Genomic DNA, 18531 nt, shown 5'->3' on the forward strand with positions numbered 1-18531 from the left:
CCAAAGACAAGAACCACATGATTATCTCAATAGATCCACAAAAGGCTTTTGACAAAATTCAACAGCCCTTCATGCTAAAAACGCTCAATAAATTCGGTATGATGGAACGTACCTCAAAATAAGAAGAGCTATTTATGACAAACCCACAGCCAATATCATACTGAATGGGCAAAAACTGAAAAAATGCCCTTTGAAAACTGGCACAAGACAGGGATGCCCTCTCTCACCACTCCTATTCAACATAGTGTTGGAAGTTCTGGCTAGGGCACTTAGGCAAGAGAAAGAAATCAAGGGTATTCAGTTAGGAAAAGAAGAAGTCAAATTGTCCCTCTTTGCAGATGACATGATTGTATAGTTAGAAAACCCCATTGTCTCAGCCCAAAATCTCCTTAAGCTGATAAGCAACTTCAGCAAAGTCTCAAGATACAAAATTAATGTGCAAAAATCACAAGCATTCTTATACACCAGTAACAGACAAACAGAGAGCCAAATCATGGATGAACTTCCATTCACAATTGCTTCAAAGAGAATAAAATACCTAGGAATCCAACTTACAAGGGATGTAAAGGACCTCTTCAAGGAGAACTACAAACCACTGCTCAGTGAAATCAAAGAGGACACAAACAAATGGAAGAACATACCATGCTCATGGATAGGAAGAATCAATATCGTGAAAATGGCCATACTGCCCAAGGTTATTTATAGATTCAATGCCATCCCCATCAAGCTACCAATGAGTTTCTTCACAGAATTGGAAAAAACTGCTTTAAAGTTCATATGGAACCAAAAAAGAGCCTGCGTCTCCAAGACAATCCTAAGTCAAAAGAACAAAGCTGGAGGCATCACGCTACCTGACTTCAAACTATACTACAAGGCTACAGTAACCAAAACAGCACGGTACTGGTACCAAAACAGAGATATAGACCAATGGAACAGAACAGAGTCCTCAGAAATAATACTACACATCTACAGCCATCTCATCTTTGACAAACCTGAGAGAAACAAGAAATGGGGAAAGGATTCCCTATTGAATAAATGGTGCTGGGAAAATTGGCTAGCCGTAAGTAGAAAGCTGAAACTGGATCCTTTCCTTACTCCTTATACGAAAATTAATTCAACACGGATTAGAGACTTAAATGTTAGACCTAATACCATAAAAACCCTAGAGGAAAACCTAGGTAGTACCATTCAGGACATAGGCATGGGCAAAGACTTCATGTCTAAAACACCAAAAGCAACTGCAGCAAAAGCCAAAATTGACAAATGTGATCTCACTAAACTAAAGAGCTTCTGCACAGCAAAAGAAACTACCATCAGAGTGAACAGGCAACCTACAGAATGGGAGAACATTTTTGCAATCTACTCATCTGACAAAGGGCTAATATCCAGAACCTATAAAGAACTCAAACAAATTTACAAGAAAAAAACAAACAACCCCATCAAAAAGTGGGCAAAGGATATGAACAGACACTTCTCAAAAGAAGACATTCATACAGCCAACAGACACATGAAAAAATGCTCATCATCACTGGCCATCAGAGAAATGCAAATCAAAACCACAATGAGATACCATCTCACACCAGTTAGAATGGCGATCATTAAAAAGTCAGGAGACAACAGGTGCTGGAGAGGATGTGGAGAAATAGGAACACTTTTACACTGTTGGTGGGATTGTAAACTAGTTCAACCATTATGGAAAACAGTATGGCGATTCCTCAAGGATCTAGAACTAGATGTACCATATGACCCAGCCATCCCATTACTGGGTATATACCCAAAGGATTATAAATCATGCTGCTATAAAGACACATGCACACGTATGTTTATTGCAGCACTATTCACAATAGCAAAGACTTGGAATCAACCCAAATGTCCATCAGTGACAGACTGGATTAAGAAAATGTGGCACATATACACCATGGAATACTATGCAGCCATAAAAAAGGATGAGTTTGTGTCCTTTGTAGAGACATGGATGCAGCTGGAAACCATCATTCTCAGCAAATTATCGCAAGAACAGAAAACCAAACACCGCATGTTCTCACTCATAGGTGTGAACTGAACAATGAGATCACTTGGACTCGGGAAGGGGAACATCACACACCGGGGCCTATCATGGGGAGGGGGGAGGGGGAAGGGACTGCATTGGGAGTTATACCTGATGTAAATGACGAGTTGATGGGTGCTGACGAGTTGATGGGTGCAGCACACCAACATGGCACAAGTATACATATGTAACAAACCTGCACGTTATGCACATGTACCCTAGAACTTAAAGTATAATAATAATATTAAATAAATAAATAAATAAAAAGAAAATACAGTTTAGTTATTTTTTGTAAAAATGTTACTTTTGTTAACATATAATTGGTTTATTATTATCTCAATATGAATTAATAAATATTTTCAAATACCCCTTGCTTTCTTTTCTAATGTCTTGTTTTCTATCTATCCATCTATCCGTTCATCTATCTCACATGTATCAATGGATGTAATCCATATAAACAAAAATTATTGAGGAACTCCTTGGGTTTTTAAGACTGTAAACGGGTTCTAAGACCAAGAAGTTTGAGAACTGATGTTCTAAATCAGTGTTACTTTCGGATTCCACAGGAGAGTGATAGAAAAGCAATTCATTAAAGAAATATGTAACAAATACCAACTGACACTATTAATTCAAGAATTTATTTATTAATTCCATAAACATTTCTTGGGTATACAGTAAGTTCAAGTTCCTGTGTTAGGTGCAGAGAATACTAAGAAGCATAGGTAAGAGTTCTCAGCCCCAACTACTCTGAGTCTGGTGGTAATTGCTGTGATATAATAATAGTACAAACAAAGAGATGAGAGCTATGATAGAGAAAATGTTGGGAGAGAACTGGAAAGTCCAGGATACTGAATGATAAGAAATGGGCTTTTATGTATTTATTTATTTTGGAGTGGAGAGTAGAGTAGAATAAGGCTCTAACATTGGTGGCAGTCATTAAGTAGCATCTATGTGCAAGGCACAACAGGAGATACAAAGATATCTACATCCTTCTAGGAAACTAGAAATAACAGAAGGCATAAAACAATTATCAGAAAGAGGGAGAGATCAGAAGAGCAGAGTGATATGAAGACAAAGGGAAAAGAACCCAAGAAAGAAGACGTAATCAGATGCTAGAGAGACATCAAAAGGAACAATAAGTATCAGAAAGGAAATTTGTAAATAGAAATAATAATTATTAATTATTAATTCAATGAAAACTATTTCTGCCTCTTTCTATTGAAAATAGAAATACTCATTGTCTCTCTGTTACTCACCCAAACTCATCAGGCAATCTATTCATTCAAACTGCAAGCACTAAGCCACCCACCATGTACCAAGCCAATGGCCAATGAAGGACATGACATGTACACTGTCTAGCATGGTTTTTGATCCACACAAACTTAACTATATCACATCATTGTAAGTGCTAAAAAGGCATCCAGAAAAAGAGCTGTGTGTCCTTAGAAGCCAGAGCAATTAATTCAGCGTGCTGAGGGAGTGAAAAGCAGGGAATCAGACGTGGTTCCACAGAGAAAGTGACATCTGTATTTAGTCATGAAGAATCAGATGGGTTTTGACAGGAAAGATGTGCATTTTTGTGTGCGAATGAGTGTATTGGAAGGTGATAGTTTATATTAGTCAAGGTCTTGGCGGGAAAAAGATGGCACGCCAACTGCATCTGGGCAGGAAGAAGCCAGGCAAACAATATCCTAACTATACTTTCCTCTGACCCTCTAAATCTCCTGCCTATGCCTTTCATAGGCCAAACTCAAATGAGAGGCACAGTCCATGAAGGTCAGTCTCCAGAGGCACAGATATAGAGGGGTGGAGAGTGATCTGGAAGAACAACCAAATGACAGTATTTCAGACAGACAACAAACACCTGGATCTGCAAAAGTTCATGTAGGAAAATAAGTAATAGAGAGGGAAAGCAATGAGAATAGGTGAGTGACGCATGAGGCTAGAAGGCAGAACCATCTTTATAAATAGCATGCTTAGACATTTGGATACTATCCTGAGGCAATGGGGACCCACCAAAGGGTTTTAAACAGGGGCATGGCATAATCATATCTGAGCTTGTAGCTCTGTAGATGCTACCTCCCCCAATCCCTAGTTGTTTGATTCCTGTCTCTAAAAAGAGGCCTGATAATAGAAGTCAGACAGATCCAGCTTTGTATTCTGGCTTACTTGCTATGTAACCCATCAGTCAGGACCCAGTCAGAAGACATTAAACACACCAGCGACATGAACAGAGAAAACTTAACATACAGAAGCGTTAACTGGGTAATTGAAAGGATAAAAAGAGAACTCCAAGGTACCAGGGAGGTAGCAACTACACGAAGGTAGCTACCACCACCAGTGTGGAGGAAACAGAAGCAGGAGATTGAAATTATTAAAACTTACAAACATAGGGACTGAAATGCAAACCTCTGACAATGGAACACTACTTGGCTGGGGTGGTACCTCTGAGGAGAGGGTGCCCTGAAGCTAGTTCTTCAGGTGTTAGAAGAACTGTACACTGGATTCAGCTGCTACCACAGGAAAAACTTGCCACTGCTGTGGTGAAGGAATATATTGTTGGCAAGACACTCACAAGCAGAAAGAAAGTCCACAGAAAGCAGAAAGGAAGAAAGCTGCTTCTTCCCCTCTAGGCTTGCAATTTCCCTCTAGTTCCACTTATTAGCATAGCCTGACAGGTATCCAGCTGGGCAAGCTGAAGTGTATTCTGAAAGTCCCAGCCCCAGCATCATGAAGTGGGAGTTTAGATCTGAGAGGCGGAATTTAACAATTGGCACAGTAATCCTGGAAAAGAAACCTCAGCTTTGTGGTCTCAGTTTTCCTTCTCTGTGAAGTGGGAGTTTTAAAAAATTACCAAATTTATACTGTTGGGAGCATTAAATGAAACAAACTATGCAAATCTTCTGTTATAGTACCTGAAACAAAGTAGCTATTCAATAAAAGTTAATTCCATTCCCCATTCTCCAAATTGTGATATCAACTAACATATGAAAACAAAGATGTGTGTGAGTAAATAATCAGTATACATCTCTTATGAGGCAGTCAGATGTTCTCATCTTTTATAAGTGACCATATATCACATGGTATGTTAGTCTTACTAGGTTTTAACTTATCCTTTTTGCAAAGCTGGGCAATCTCCCCATCTGCCCACCCATTTCTCACTCTTTCTCCCTGGCCTCTCTCTCTCTCTCTCTCTCTCTCTCACACACACACACACACACACACACACACAACAAAGAGATTTACATGCACACATGCTCCTCTTAATTTCAGAGAAAATTTTTCCCGTGAAGGCAAAAAATATAAATGTGATCAAAACACAGCTGTTATTCAGCCAGAACTGGATGAACTCAAGTATCAAAAACAGGAAGTAGAACACTTCAATGCTGTTTTTAAAAAACACATATCAAATAAAATTTTAAACTATTTTGATGTATTGCTGTTTTTCAAAGTCAATACTGCTAAATGTTGAAATTCAGAAATGAAAGTGTGTGGAATTGGTGGAAAACAAAAATCACAAATCTTTTCTGGGGCTTTATTAAGAGAAGCAAAGGCCAGGCACGGTGGCTCACGCCTATAATCCCAGCACTTTGGAAGGCCGAGGCGGGCGGATCATGAGTTTGAGAACAGCCTGGCCAACATGGTGAAACCCCATCTAAATAAAAACACAAAAGTTAGGTGGGCATTGTGGCGTGGGCCCGTAATCCCAGCTACTCGGAAGGCTGAGGCAGGAGAATTGCTTGAGCCCCGGAGGCGGAGGTTGCAGTGAGCTGAGATCATGCCACTGCACTCCAGTCTGGGCGACAGAGCAAGACTTCATCTCAAAAAAAAAAAAAAAAAAAAAAGAGAGAAGCACAGTGAAGTGTTCAAAATAGGGGAAAAACAAGACAACATCTTTGTTCAGTTCTGGAATTCACATTTTAGGAGGGATGTTAACAAACTAGAGCTCTGCCAGTGACTTAAAACTAGAAGTAAAAGGTGGGAAAGGCTTGTCTTTTCCCAAATGGTTAAAAGAACTCATCATATTTAATTTGGAAAAGAGACAACGGTGGTGAGTTTATAGGACTGACACTAAGATGTCCCAGAACTAGGAGAGCAATTAAGAAGTATCACACTGTAATGGATCAGATTATCATCTATAAATGTAACTCTAAAGATTTTTTCCATAAAAGTGTGACCACAGAGGATTAGGAATCCCAAATACAGTCAAGGGGATGTTGGCGGTGCAGGGAGGAGTCAAGGAGGAATGAACAGAGTCAGGAAAGAGGGAATGCAATGGAATTATAACGAAGCCGAACATGGAAAAGCTATTTAGAATTCTGCTTAAAAAAAGACAAGTTTATCAGAAGGGAGATATTTAGCATAAAGCCTAGAAAAAGATGAGTGAAGTGGAAAGAATGAATGAGTACATTTCCGAGAAAGAAAGGGGAAATCATCTAACTTGATCTGTTTGCTTTGCTTTCACTCTCACCAAACAACCTTCTTATAATTTAGTTTCCCATGTAGATTTTCCCATAGACAGAGACTGTAACTATAGCTTACTCATTCCAGTTTGCTTGATAGTCATAACTTCACTCTACTCAGAGCTTTTATTCTCCTTTAAAATTCCAGAAAATAGCTATTTCCCCCATTTTATGGACAGAGGAATTGAAGTTTGGCTAATAAGTGGCAGAACTGTGATTCACCCTCAGATATAATTGACTTTGTACTGCATCACAATCAGAAGAGGCTAAAGTCACAGAAAACACAGAGAGACATATAAGAAAGCGGCAAAGTCTAGTAGTGAATACTGCAAAGAAGTCGAGAAGGATGGTGACTGGTAAAAATGTACTTATATTCAGTGGTCTGGGAGACTTTCCAGTAAAAAAGTGTCATGAGCCAGACTACACTACATTAGTAAGAAAATAATAAAGAAACAGAGGCATCAAGTATAGAACACTCTTTCAAGAACTCTAGCTACAAAGAAAAGACAGTATCATAAAGATATCTGTTTCACTTCAGCTCTAATATAATAGAATACTTCTGCCACCCATTAAACACTGGGGAATATGTCCACTTTGTAGAGAACTATAGGACAAATACATGAAGTTCCTCAACCACAATCATATTCCAGTGAAAGATTCTCCGTAAAATGTACCAGAGTTTGAGATGGACATCATCTACTCATTTCTTCTGTGAGTAGCCATTTCAGACTTAAACAAATGGATTTCTTATGGTCTGTTTGTTTTGTTACTTTCAGAGTACATTTTTCATTATGGAAGCCAGTGGGAAAAATACAATTCCATTTCAATGTTTTAAAAGTCACTTTTCTGGAACATATCTATTTAGTTAACTGACAATTTAATAACAAGCTCTCAGAAAGATGACATGTTTATATGTGCAATGATAAAATGAATTTTTTTCTGTCTTTTAGCAATTAAACATTTTTCCTTTAAGTGGATGATGTTTATTTCTCTTGGTGCTCATAGTGTTTTAACATGAATTTACCTTGTACTGAGAAATTTTATATTTAAGATCTGAGGTTTCAATCATGGGATCCCTCCCCATAAATTTAAATACAAGAGAATCCTGAGTCTATAATTAAAATCTGTTTAACATCTCAAAAATACTAGAAGCCTTTATCACAGTCAGAAAAATTTATACTTCAGTAGAAACTACAGCAAAGATGGGAGAATTGTGCATAGTTTAAAATATATTTTATAGTTTTAAACACTATATGATAAGCTATATGATAGGCAGTTTTCAAAAGTCAATGTTTTGTTATGTTTACAAGTTCTAGTTTTTTCCTTACTGTTCATAGTTATGAATCTATTTACATATGAAAATGAGACACAAGAAATTCTGGCTAGGGATATGAAGCAAAAATGGGCAACCATACTGTGCTATCTGTTACTAAAGAGCAGTTAGCACATGGATAGAGTATGCTTTGAATCAATCTTTTTGGTCCTTCTTACAACAGAAGTTTGCTAACAATCCTCTGCTTTTTCCCTTCTTTCTTCCTCCCACTCCCACCCCAACCCCTATCTAGAGTTGTGGGATGAAGCAAACAATTCTATCTTCAAAAAAAATCTTTTTTTTTGGTTGACAGAAAACTCAAACATTTAAATGTGAATTCCTTATGGGATTACCTGGCCTTTTTAAAACTTTCTGGCTCTGATTATTTTTCAAAGATACAGCCCTTTAGAAAAGTAGTTTATTGCTCTTTCAAGAGTCCTGAATTGAGCAATAAAAATTGATTTATGCTCTGTAATAGTATCATAATGTTGTATCTCTGAAACACATATAAATTAACCTTAACATCAAGACCCTTTGTGCATTCCTACTTTCCTTGATTCACAATTTTTTTTTTTTTTCCTTTGTTGCCAGGCTGGAGTGCAGTGGTGCAATCTCAGCTTACTGCAACCTCTGCCTTCCAGGTTCAAGTGATTCTCCTGCCTCAGCCTCCTGAGTAGCTGGGACTAAGCGCCACCATTCCCAGCTAATTTTTGTATTTTTAGTAGAGACAGGGTTTCATCATGTTGGCCAGGATCGTCTCAATCTCTTGACCTGGTGATCCGCCCGCCTTGGCATCCCAAAGTGCTGGGATTACAAGCGTGAGCCACCACGTCCAGTCAATTCACAATATTAATTAGTTCTTGTTTCAACATACTTAAGAATAAGACACTCAATAAGGTAAATATACTTGTTACTAATGTGTACCTAGGGCTATGGAAAGGAAAGGAGAGGGGGGGATGGGAGATGGAGGGAGAGAAGGAAGGAAAAAAGGAGGAAGAAAAGAAAGAGAATTAATAGTCAAATGCCAGGATGTCTCAGTGCAGCAACTTTGAGACCCACTCTAAGGGTGAGGGGCCAGGCTAGGGCATGTCTGTCTGCTAAATTGTTTTTAGTATAATAGTTCATTTATTAATTCAAAACTATTAAAAGAGCTCTCACCCTTCAAAACCACTTCTGGCATTGGGTATATGAATTAGAATAATTTTATAAATAAAGTGCAATTATGTGGCATCAAAATTCTTGGACTTGAATTCCAGTCCTACCACTTATCAGATATATAGCCTTGGGCAACTTATTTTTCTCTGTTTCAGTTTCCTTATCTGAAAAATGAGATACTAATAGTATATGCCTCATAGAATTACTCTAAGAATGAAATAAGATAACACATGTAAAGAGTCCAAAGACCTAGCATACTATAAGTTCTCAATAATGGTTAGTTATTTCACTTTTCTTATCATCATTATATTCCTCGAAGCCCTCAAATATAGTCACCTAATGCACTTTTTTTTCATGTTATAACCCTGTAACATTTTTCTTCCTAGATTCATCCATATTCTGCTACTTCCAAATTTTGTTCTGTTTCAACTTAGTTTGATTTTTGCCCTCATGTGTAATCAAGAACTTGGGCTATGAATCTCAGCAAAGAAAAATGTTCCCATCCAGTAAAATGTACTAATATTTACTGAATACCTAAGAACAGATTATAAGAGAGAAATCTTATTTTTAAAAGAGAAAAATAAAATTTTACAAGCTTCCAGAAACAAATTCTACCTATTAACCAGATTCAATATCCGTATTTAAATATTTCTGTATCAATAAAATTATTTAATATTTCTTAAAACAAAAAAAATGAAAAGCCAAATTTTTTTCTAAAATCAACACATTAGTTCTGTGGTTCTCTGACTTTTTGATCAAAAGAAAAAAGGCCACTTAAAACTTAAATTCCATTGCAGTCATATTCATCTAATACCAAAGACAAAGGTGGATGTGAAAAAAAATGATAAATAGAAAAGTTAGGTATGTAATCCCTGGTGAAGAAGAAATAACACTGATGTGACTTGACAATTAGCACTCCAAGGGTGAGGGACTAGGCCAGACCATGTCTGTCTGCTCAATTGTCTTCTCAGTACCATTTCATTCACTAATTCAAAAGTAACAGAAGAACTTTTACCCACCATAAGTGGGGGAATAGGGGAAGAATGGGGAAAAAAGAGAGTAGGGGTAGAATAGAATTAAGGAGAGGTAGCCCAGACCAATTTTGATAGTTCTAGAATAGATGAATAAGAAACTAAAATAATCAGTCTTTGTAAGCAAAAACTCTCCTGGAGTTCCCAAAGCTGAATCTAAGAAAAGTGGTCACTGCTGAGCCCAAGGGCAGTGTGCACATATTCCCTCCCTATTCTTTCAACAGTATACAAAAGTCGTTACTACTTTAACCTAGATTCCGTGTTGTCAAGGTTGGCCCACAATTCAGAGCAGGTTTAAATAAGCTTCCCCAGAGACTGCCTGTGTCCTAGGTTTAGGCTTACCCATACTCATCTTGATTGGCAGGTTTTCTCTGCTTGCCGCTTCCACTAGATGTCTCCGAACCTCCATCACTGCCTCTTTGTGCTTGGTGTTGAGTAAAGCTTCCCACAGGGCTTTGGCTGTGGTGTCACTGCCGGAAAACCACAAAAAGAGCTTCAGATTAAATTTCTACTGGATACTGGAAAGGATTGAGAGCAAAATACTTTTTAAAATATATTTTTGAGCATTAATGTAGTCTTTCCTACTGATAGACTCTAAGTATTAGGATTAAAGCATGCCTAATTCACATAATTGGCAGAAAATATTGAGAAATTAAGGAAACAATAAAATCAAGTGAATAAAGGGAAGAAAAGCTGTACTGTGTGATGAGAAGTGTGGGAAAACTATGGATAAATTTTTTTTAAAGATTTTGCACTTAAATCTTTCGGAATGCAACTCCACGTCACTAGAGTAACATAAATGTTATATAAGCCAAAATTAAATGCATGTCTCAAAATGATTTATCAGTGATTATAAGCACTATATCAATTCGAGATTAAATACCTGTGTGAGAAACAAAGCAATCAGCAATAGCAGTTCATTCAAAAATTACTCAATAGACTTCCTAATTAGTAGACTTCCTACTAAATGAAAATCAGGAATTATACTAAGTAACCATGGACTGAAGTATCCCACTTTGGGCCTTAGGTTGGAAGGATGGTACTTACTAAAACCTTTACAATTAACCGTTGATAACAGCACGAAGCACTGCATTATATGCAAGGCCTCATCTGGGCTCACTTCCCCAATAGCCCTCTGTCTCACCCAACATGCTATGTCCAAATTATAAATGAGGGCAGTGTTCCTTCCGGAAGATCTCTGCCATGTAGCCAAGTATACACATTTGTAGTAATGTTTTAAAAACTGAATACAAAGAAACAAGGATGACTTCTGTCCCTTTATAAAGACTTTTTCCTCCAATCAAAGCCCCAGTTACTCTCCTACTATTCACTTAGTAATAGTTAAAAACTAAATACATTTTAATTTAGTTTTAAAGTTATATCTATTAAGATTTTAATTTAGTTTTAAAGCCATACCTAATAAGACATATCTTCCAAGTTTGAATTTGATCTTGAATAATAGAATAATATATTTTTACACTGAGTTTAATGCCTGACACATTATAATCTTTCATTGAATAGTTTTTATTATCATCTATTTTTCCATAACGAACTAATATTACTGCTCAACATACTCCACTTGTTTTAATCTGATCGAATCTGTCATCATTATAACTCTGCATCTAATATTCTTAAGTTTAATTTAAGTAAGCAGGTAAACTACACGCCAGGCCCTATATTTGGTTGGGATATAGATTTTTAAAAAGCTTTGAATGGCATAGTTTAGAAGACAAGGCAGATACAAAAGCAAAGAAATTACTTTAAAAGTGTGGTAATAAAATCCATGGTCAATGCTTGCATAGGTTTTTAGGCAAGTGTATTCCTAGCTGGGAGGATAGGGACTGAAGGAATGATTTCTACTGGAAATGATGAGCAAGTACAAAGATATATAAGCTCTAAAACCAGCCTGGGAAGAAGTCAAAACTCAATCTGGGAAGGAAAATGGCAAAAAAAAAAAAAAAAGGCTTCAAGAAAGATATAAAATCTTAGTTACAAAATAAGAGAAAGAAGGACATTTCAGAATGCAAAAAATCCTAGGAACATGACCCTGAGGAGCACCGTTCTGTTGCATGCCAAGGTGCATGGGGAGGGGGCAGTGGGAGGAGGGCATAAAAGAAGGTGCAGCCACACTCTGGGGGTTCTGCATTCCTTGCCAAGTCATGTCAACTTTGATATGTAGGTGACAGGAAGCCAAGGAGCATGTGATTGATTTCACACTTTGAGAAGAACAGCATAGCTCAGCAGTTATGAATATAGTCTTTATCATAATTCAAAAGCAGGTCTGTTTGCTATGAGGCTTTCAGAAAGTTACTTAATTTCTCTAAAGCTCTGCAGGCAATTGAAGAACCATGGAAAAATTCTGAGCATGGGAGCTACAATCCCAGTTTCCCAAACTTAGGCTTCATAATTGTTCTCTGCTTTTAGTCTCAAAAACACCCCTCCACAAACCACAGGGATTTCTCACATAGCCTCAATGCAACCCAGAACTTTCAGAGTAGAATGTCACTACCCTCCTCTTTTCCATGAGAATATGTATCTGGCTAATATGTCTCTAAGATCACAGTAGGTTAGGTAACGTTGTGGTTACCCTATCAGATTGGTATAGTGGTTTATGGACTCTGGAGTCAGATAAATCTGGGTTCAAACTCCAACCATGCTTCTCCTCACCCACTCCAAATACATGGCCTCCAAGACCATTCTTCCCCTGTATTCCAAGCACAGGAACACTCTTCCTACAAATCTCTCTCTCCCTCCAGGTATCTGCTAAAATGTCACCTTATCAGAGAGGTCTCCCCTTACTGCCGTGCATAAAAAAGTGACAACGCCCTATCACAGTACCTTATGCTAGCACTCTCTTGTCTACTTACTGGGCTTTACTGTTCTACATAATTCTAATTACCAGCTGACTTATTATGTTTCCATGTTTATTTGTTTGTTGTCTGTCTCTCTCATAAAAGGTGGGGTCCTTCTATGAAGGCAGGGACTTTGTTTTACTCATTTTTAATTCTTTACTACCTAGAACAGTACAGATCTCTGGTGGGTATACTCAGTAAATATTGAATAAATGATACTTGTTAATTGTGTAACTGTGCACATAATTAATGCTCTCTTTTTCTTATCTGTGGAGTTGGAAGTTATAATAGTGAATTCACAGGGTTGTTGTAGGATTAAACAATATAATTCATTTAAAGCACTTTCCTGATTCACAATAAATGTAAGTTGTGTGGTGGTGGTTGTAGTTGTTACTAGTATTACTGTAGTTATAAGTGGTATTGTCTTATATCCATGGTCTTTAATTCACTATGTTCAAGAGTTTGTGATATATCGGATGAATTCACTTACTTAATTACACTGAGTATGCTTATTCATACAATTTTGATTAGTACAGATGTACTAAAGTCACTCGAAGCTTGTACTATCTGGCTCTTGTCTATTAAAACATTTTAGAAAAAATACACAGTTTCCATGATCTCTAACAGTGATGCATACTCAGGTCATGTTTTCTTGAAAATTGTTTTGCCAATAAACAATTCTGGGCTGGGCATGGTAGTTCACACCTGTAATTCCAGCACTTTGAGAGGCCAAGGCAGGCAGATCACAAAGTCAGGAGTTCAAAACCAGCCTGACCAACATGGAAAAACCTCACCCCTAATAAAATTCAAAAATTAACTGGGCGTGGTGGTGTTTGCCTGTAATCCCAGCTACTCAGGAGGTTGAGGCAGTAGAATCGTTTGAACCCGGGAGGTGGAGGTTGCAGTGAGCCGAGATCACGCCACTGCACTCCAGCTCGGGCAACAGAACAGACTCTGTCTCAAAAAAAAAAAAAAAAAAATCTGAAAGTCTAGAAATATGTGAGAGTTCCTAATGCCTACTTCCTGTCCTAAACAGTTTTCTAAACACATAATACTAACTTCACATTACACATGGTCATTTTAAGTCTATCAAGGGAACATTTACAAGTTAAATAAGGTTCTCTGAATAATTGGCACTGAAGAAGGTCAAAGTCATACTTACTGGTATCTCTCTTATCTCCTGCACCCACTTCTTCACCAAGTCATTCTATTACTGCAATGTGGTAATTCACACATGTACACCTATATCAGCATCTGAGTTGAGCATGGGAGTTAAGTCACTGCCTTTCTCTAATATGCTCATTGATCCAATAAGCGACATTTCATATAACTGAATTTTCACATGAAATCAATTCCTGATATTAAATTTTATGTCAAGAAAAGTTAATTGAAATCCACACTGTAATTGCAATAGCGGATTGTATGTAATTCTTTATCATCTCCAACTGTGTAAAACTTTCTGTTTTCCTACTGGGGAAATAAGCAAAAAAGAGAGGACTATATACAACGGCCAATGTGGTAGATTAGTAGTAGGCAAGACTGCAGAGTGGCAGGGGCATAGGTTCTGGACCAAACAACACAAGGTGCCATTTTGCCACTTACTAGCTCTATGTCCCTAAGAGGACTTCTTCTCTCTGTACATGTTTTCTCCTCTCTTAAAGGGGGACGGTAATAGTACATATTCAGTAAGCTGTTATATGAATCAAATGGGCTAATACATCTAAAGCACCTAGAACAAATCCTGGCACATAAGTACTACAGCAGTAGTAGCAGCAGTAGCAGCAGTAATAAAGAAAAATCAAAGGGCAGAATTTTCTTGTAAGATATAGAAGGAAGCCTTTTGTAGAACTGCAGTAGTCTTCCCCCCGACTTGTGTACATATATGTACAATCACTGTCAGCAGCTTCATTTTCTAATATGAAAAGGTCAACAATAATGTAGAATTCATACACACTGAAAACTCCAACTCAAGCAATCTCCTGTAGATGACAAGTTGATATAAAGAATTTTTATTTTTCAGGAATAAAATTAAGAAGTTTACTATAGCTTACTTCAAAACTGACAGCTATAGGAAGTGTTTTCCTTACAAAGATTTTTAAGCAATGATTTTTGTTTCAGCTTATCTCTTCAATTTAATTATTGTAAAATTCTGTAGGACCTTTTAAAGCTACAATTATTACTTTTACAAGGAGTTAGGATTCTCTATTCTATTTCCAGACTGGCTTATTAAATGGTTGTACAACTCTTGGGTCAGAAGAAAACATTAGAGGTAATATTAATCAACTTTATATCCTCAGCAGGACTCTACCTAACCCAATACAGACAGATGAAACATCTATTTTTAGTTTTTAAAAGCACCTAAAGAAAAATTTATAATATTCCTGAGAAAAACATTACAGCTTCAAACAAATCAAAACTGTGATTAGGCTCTATTTATACCTAAACCCTTTGTGTTCTACTATAAATCTCATTCATCTAGCTTAATCTTTTGTCTTAAGTTCAGGAACAGCTGGTCAACATCTTTTTAATAATCAGGCCCACCCTAAAATAGTTGTTTTTTTTTTCCTGATGGCCAAATTAAGGAAAATTTTTGAAAGATAAATAAAATATAATGTTAAATATAGTTTCAAATACCATCACTCCATTCTATTTCAAAAGCAATTCAGAATTTACAAAACTTCTTATATCTCATTTGATCCTCACCTCCTGAGCTAAACTATTATCTGAGGCTTCTTAAATCCAATTTAAAGAGCCTCAGAGAGGCAACTGACTCATTTAAGTACCCTCAATCTGTAAATGGCAAAATCACAACTGAGGCAAATGGCTTCTAAACCCGGTAATCTTAATACTATACCATGCCATGCTTATATTATGCAAATCATCAAAGAGAATCAATTATGCAGAATGTCAATTGTTTTTCACTTTTCATGTTGGTTTTCTTTTCGAACCCATAATATCGTTTAAGTTCACACGTGGGTCCCATAAAGGACAGGATGGAATGGAGTGAAGAGTAAAGTAGATCCACATTAATTCCTAAAGCAGGTAAAGCTCTAAGAATTCTGCACACTTTTGTTGTAAGCAATATCATACTATTCCCTTTGTGGGTCACCATCAGCCATTGACAGTCACTTGGCTACACAGTGCTAATTTTCCACTTTTATTCAGCCTTTTTCCTTAAATGTTTCCCTCCAAGAAGACTTTGATGAATTTTAATCATTCTACATATATATCATTCATATAACTCAAAAGGCAAAAAACTAGTCTAAATTGCCTTACAGGTATTATTTCCAATCTAGCTCTAACTCTATGTACAACATGTCCTTGGGAAAGAAAGAAGGGGAAAGCCTCTACTTTTTTTTTTTTTCTTCTTTTTTTGAGACGGAGTCTCGCTCTGTCACCCAGGCTTAAGTGCAGTGGCATGATCTCACCTCACTGCAGCCTCCACCTTCTGGGTTCCAGTGATTCTCCTGCCTTAGCTTCCTGGGTAGCTGGGATTACAGACACACATCACCTCGCCTGGTTAATTTTTGTATTTTTAGTAGAGATGGGGTTTCACCATGTTAGCCAGGCTGGTCTCAAACTCCTGACCTCAGGTGATCCACCCGACTTGGCCTCCCAAAGTGCTGGGATTATAGGCATGAGCCACCAGGCCCAGCCGTCTCTACTTATTTTGACACTGATAAAAATGAGACAAAATGAAATGACTTTCCTAACATTTCATTATATTACAAAAATTAAAAAGGAGGGTTAGAGCTCAGGTCCACTACTAGAAGTGCCAATGGGCTGCTTCTGTAACTTGGTTAATTAGTCTTTTTGGTGCTTTATATCCCCTTACAGGTATTACTAATGTTATCATTTTCACTTATTGAAAACTCACTATGTCATAGGCAGCATGACTATATTATCTCATTTAATAACAACAGCCTTTCAGGATAAGTATCATTGACCCCATTTCATAAGTGAAAAAACTGATTCTAAATGAGATAAAATAGTTTACCCAAACTACATGCCTAGTAAATTAGGGTTTGAACTCAGGTTCCTGCGAACTCCAAAATCCATCTGTTTACCATAATTCTACACTATTCTGTAAAATAAAAGGTTTGAACTAAAATGCCAATTTCTGAGATTCCTTGAGTCCCCAACAAGCTATATTTATAAGGTTTCCAGGCAGGGTGTGGTGACTCATGCCTGCAAACGCGGTCTGCTAGGAGGCCAAGGCAGGCAGATCACCTGAAGTCAAGAGTTCAAGACCAGCCTGGCCATTATGGTGAAACCCCATCTCTACCAAAAATACAAAAATTAGCTGAGCGTGGTGGCACATGCCTGCAATCCCAGCTATTCAGAAGGCCGAGGTAGGAAAATCACTTAAACCTGGGAGGCAGAGGTTGCAATGACCTGAGATTGCGCCACTGCACTCCAACGTGGGAGACAAGAGTAAAACTCTGTCTCAAAAAAAATCAATAAAAAGTAAAAATAAGGTTTCCATTATGCCATGGTACTCAAACTTCACATGTACAAATTTGATTAACTTTCCAAAGGTCAGCAAAAGATGAGTGAATATCCCATGCTGCTATTTCTTTTATTAAACCTCTTTTTCTTTTTCACAAGTCCAGTGATAGCAATAAAAAGAATTAACAACAACAAAAAAATTACCAAGTTTGTGGAATATAAATTAAACAATTTATTCCCTTTTTCTGCTTTTAATATCATGGTTTCAAAAGAGATAAACTGAATCCACTGTAGCTACTAGAATACAATTTAATTTGTTAAAATAAATTCCTTGAAATTTACAACATGAAAGTAGAAAATTTATTCTGTGAAATATAAGTAGTTTCTATATTTTCAGTAACCATTTAAAATGCCAATACATACTAATTGTCATTTTTTGATAAATTGTTCTGAATCCTTAAAAATCAAACTATTTTTATAAATTGTCATGTTTGAAGAAGATCAATGACATGCACATAATAATAATCTGCTACAAATAGCTCTTTAAGGTCTTTCAAGAAACTTCTGTACATGAAAATATGGTCATTTCAGTTCATTCCTGGCTCTTTATTCACCAGAATTACTCAACCCTGAATGAAATCTTAGAAGCTGCCTTGGGTTCGCATGTATGAAATGTCAAATGCAGTCTGCTAGAAACTAACAGGAAATATTCATCACCAAATAAAATAAATAGAAGACAGCAAAATTTTTAAAAGATGGCCAAATGTTGAATCGTGGTGACACTTCAATCAAGTAGAAGGCATGCAATTAAGAGATGAGGGTGAAATGTGAATGCACACCATTATCTTGTGACTAAACTCAGAGAGTTTCTTCATGGCGTGCACAGGAGGTTAAGTTAAATCACAGGATATGCAATAATAGTCACAGTATTCCAATAGAAATACAATGACAACAAAAACCCCAAACAATTTCAACTAATTTTAAATGAGGACAAGCTGAGTCAGTTTTTCACAGCAGGGAATAATGGCTTCCATGAGGGGTGAGCTTAATGAGCTCTGAAGGTAGGTTTTCTAATTATTCACAGAGGCTTCAATAGTCATCTTTCCTTTTGACTACCTTTTAAAACAATTATCTCATCTTTAACAAATGTACCAATTAATCTTCATCTCAATAGAAACAAAAACAGCTATGTGCAAGATATGTGACAAAGTCCCTTGGCACT

At 37.0% G+C, this 18531-nt stretch overlaps 1 protein-coding gene across 3 annotated transcripts in view; it reads right to left on the reverse strand.

Annotated features, from left to right (window-relative positions):
* Window positions 1–18531, reverse strand: part of LOC105499566 (sec1 family domain containing 2) — a 486957-nt gene that overhangs the window by 411007 nt on the left and 57419 nt on the right. For all 3 annotated transcript variants that reach the window (XM_011772201.3, XM_011772202.3, XM_011772203.3), the window contains exon 3: window positions 10351–10478. In XM_011772201.3, coding sequence (XP_011770503.2) covers window positions 10351–10478 — 128 coding nt within the window. The remainder of the gene's footprint in view (window positions 1–10350; window positions 10479–18531) is intronic.

The sequence above is a fragment of the Macaca nemestrina genome, chromosome 3 (genome assembly GCF_043159975.1).
Source record: "Macaca nemestrina isolate mMacNem1 chromosome 3, mMacNem.hap1, whole genome shotgun sequence".
Classification (NCBI taxonomy): domain Eukaryota; kingdom Metazoa; phylum Chordata; class Mammalia; order Primates; family Cercopithecidae; genus Macaca; species Macaca nemestrina.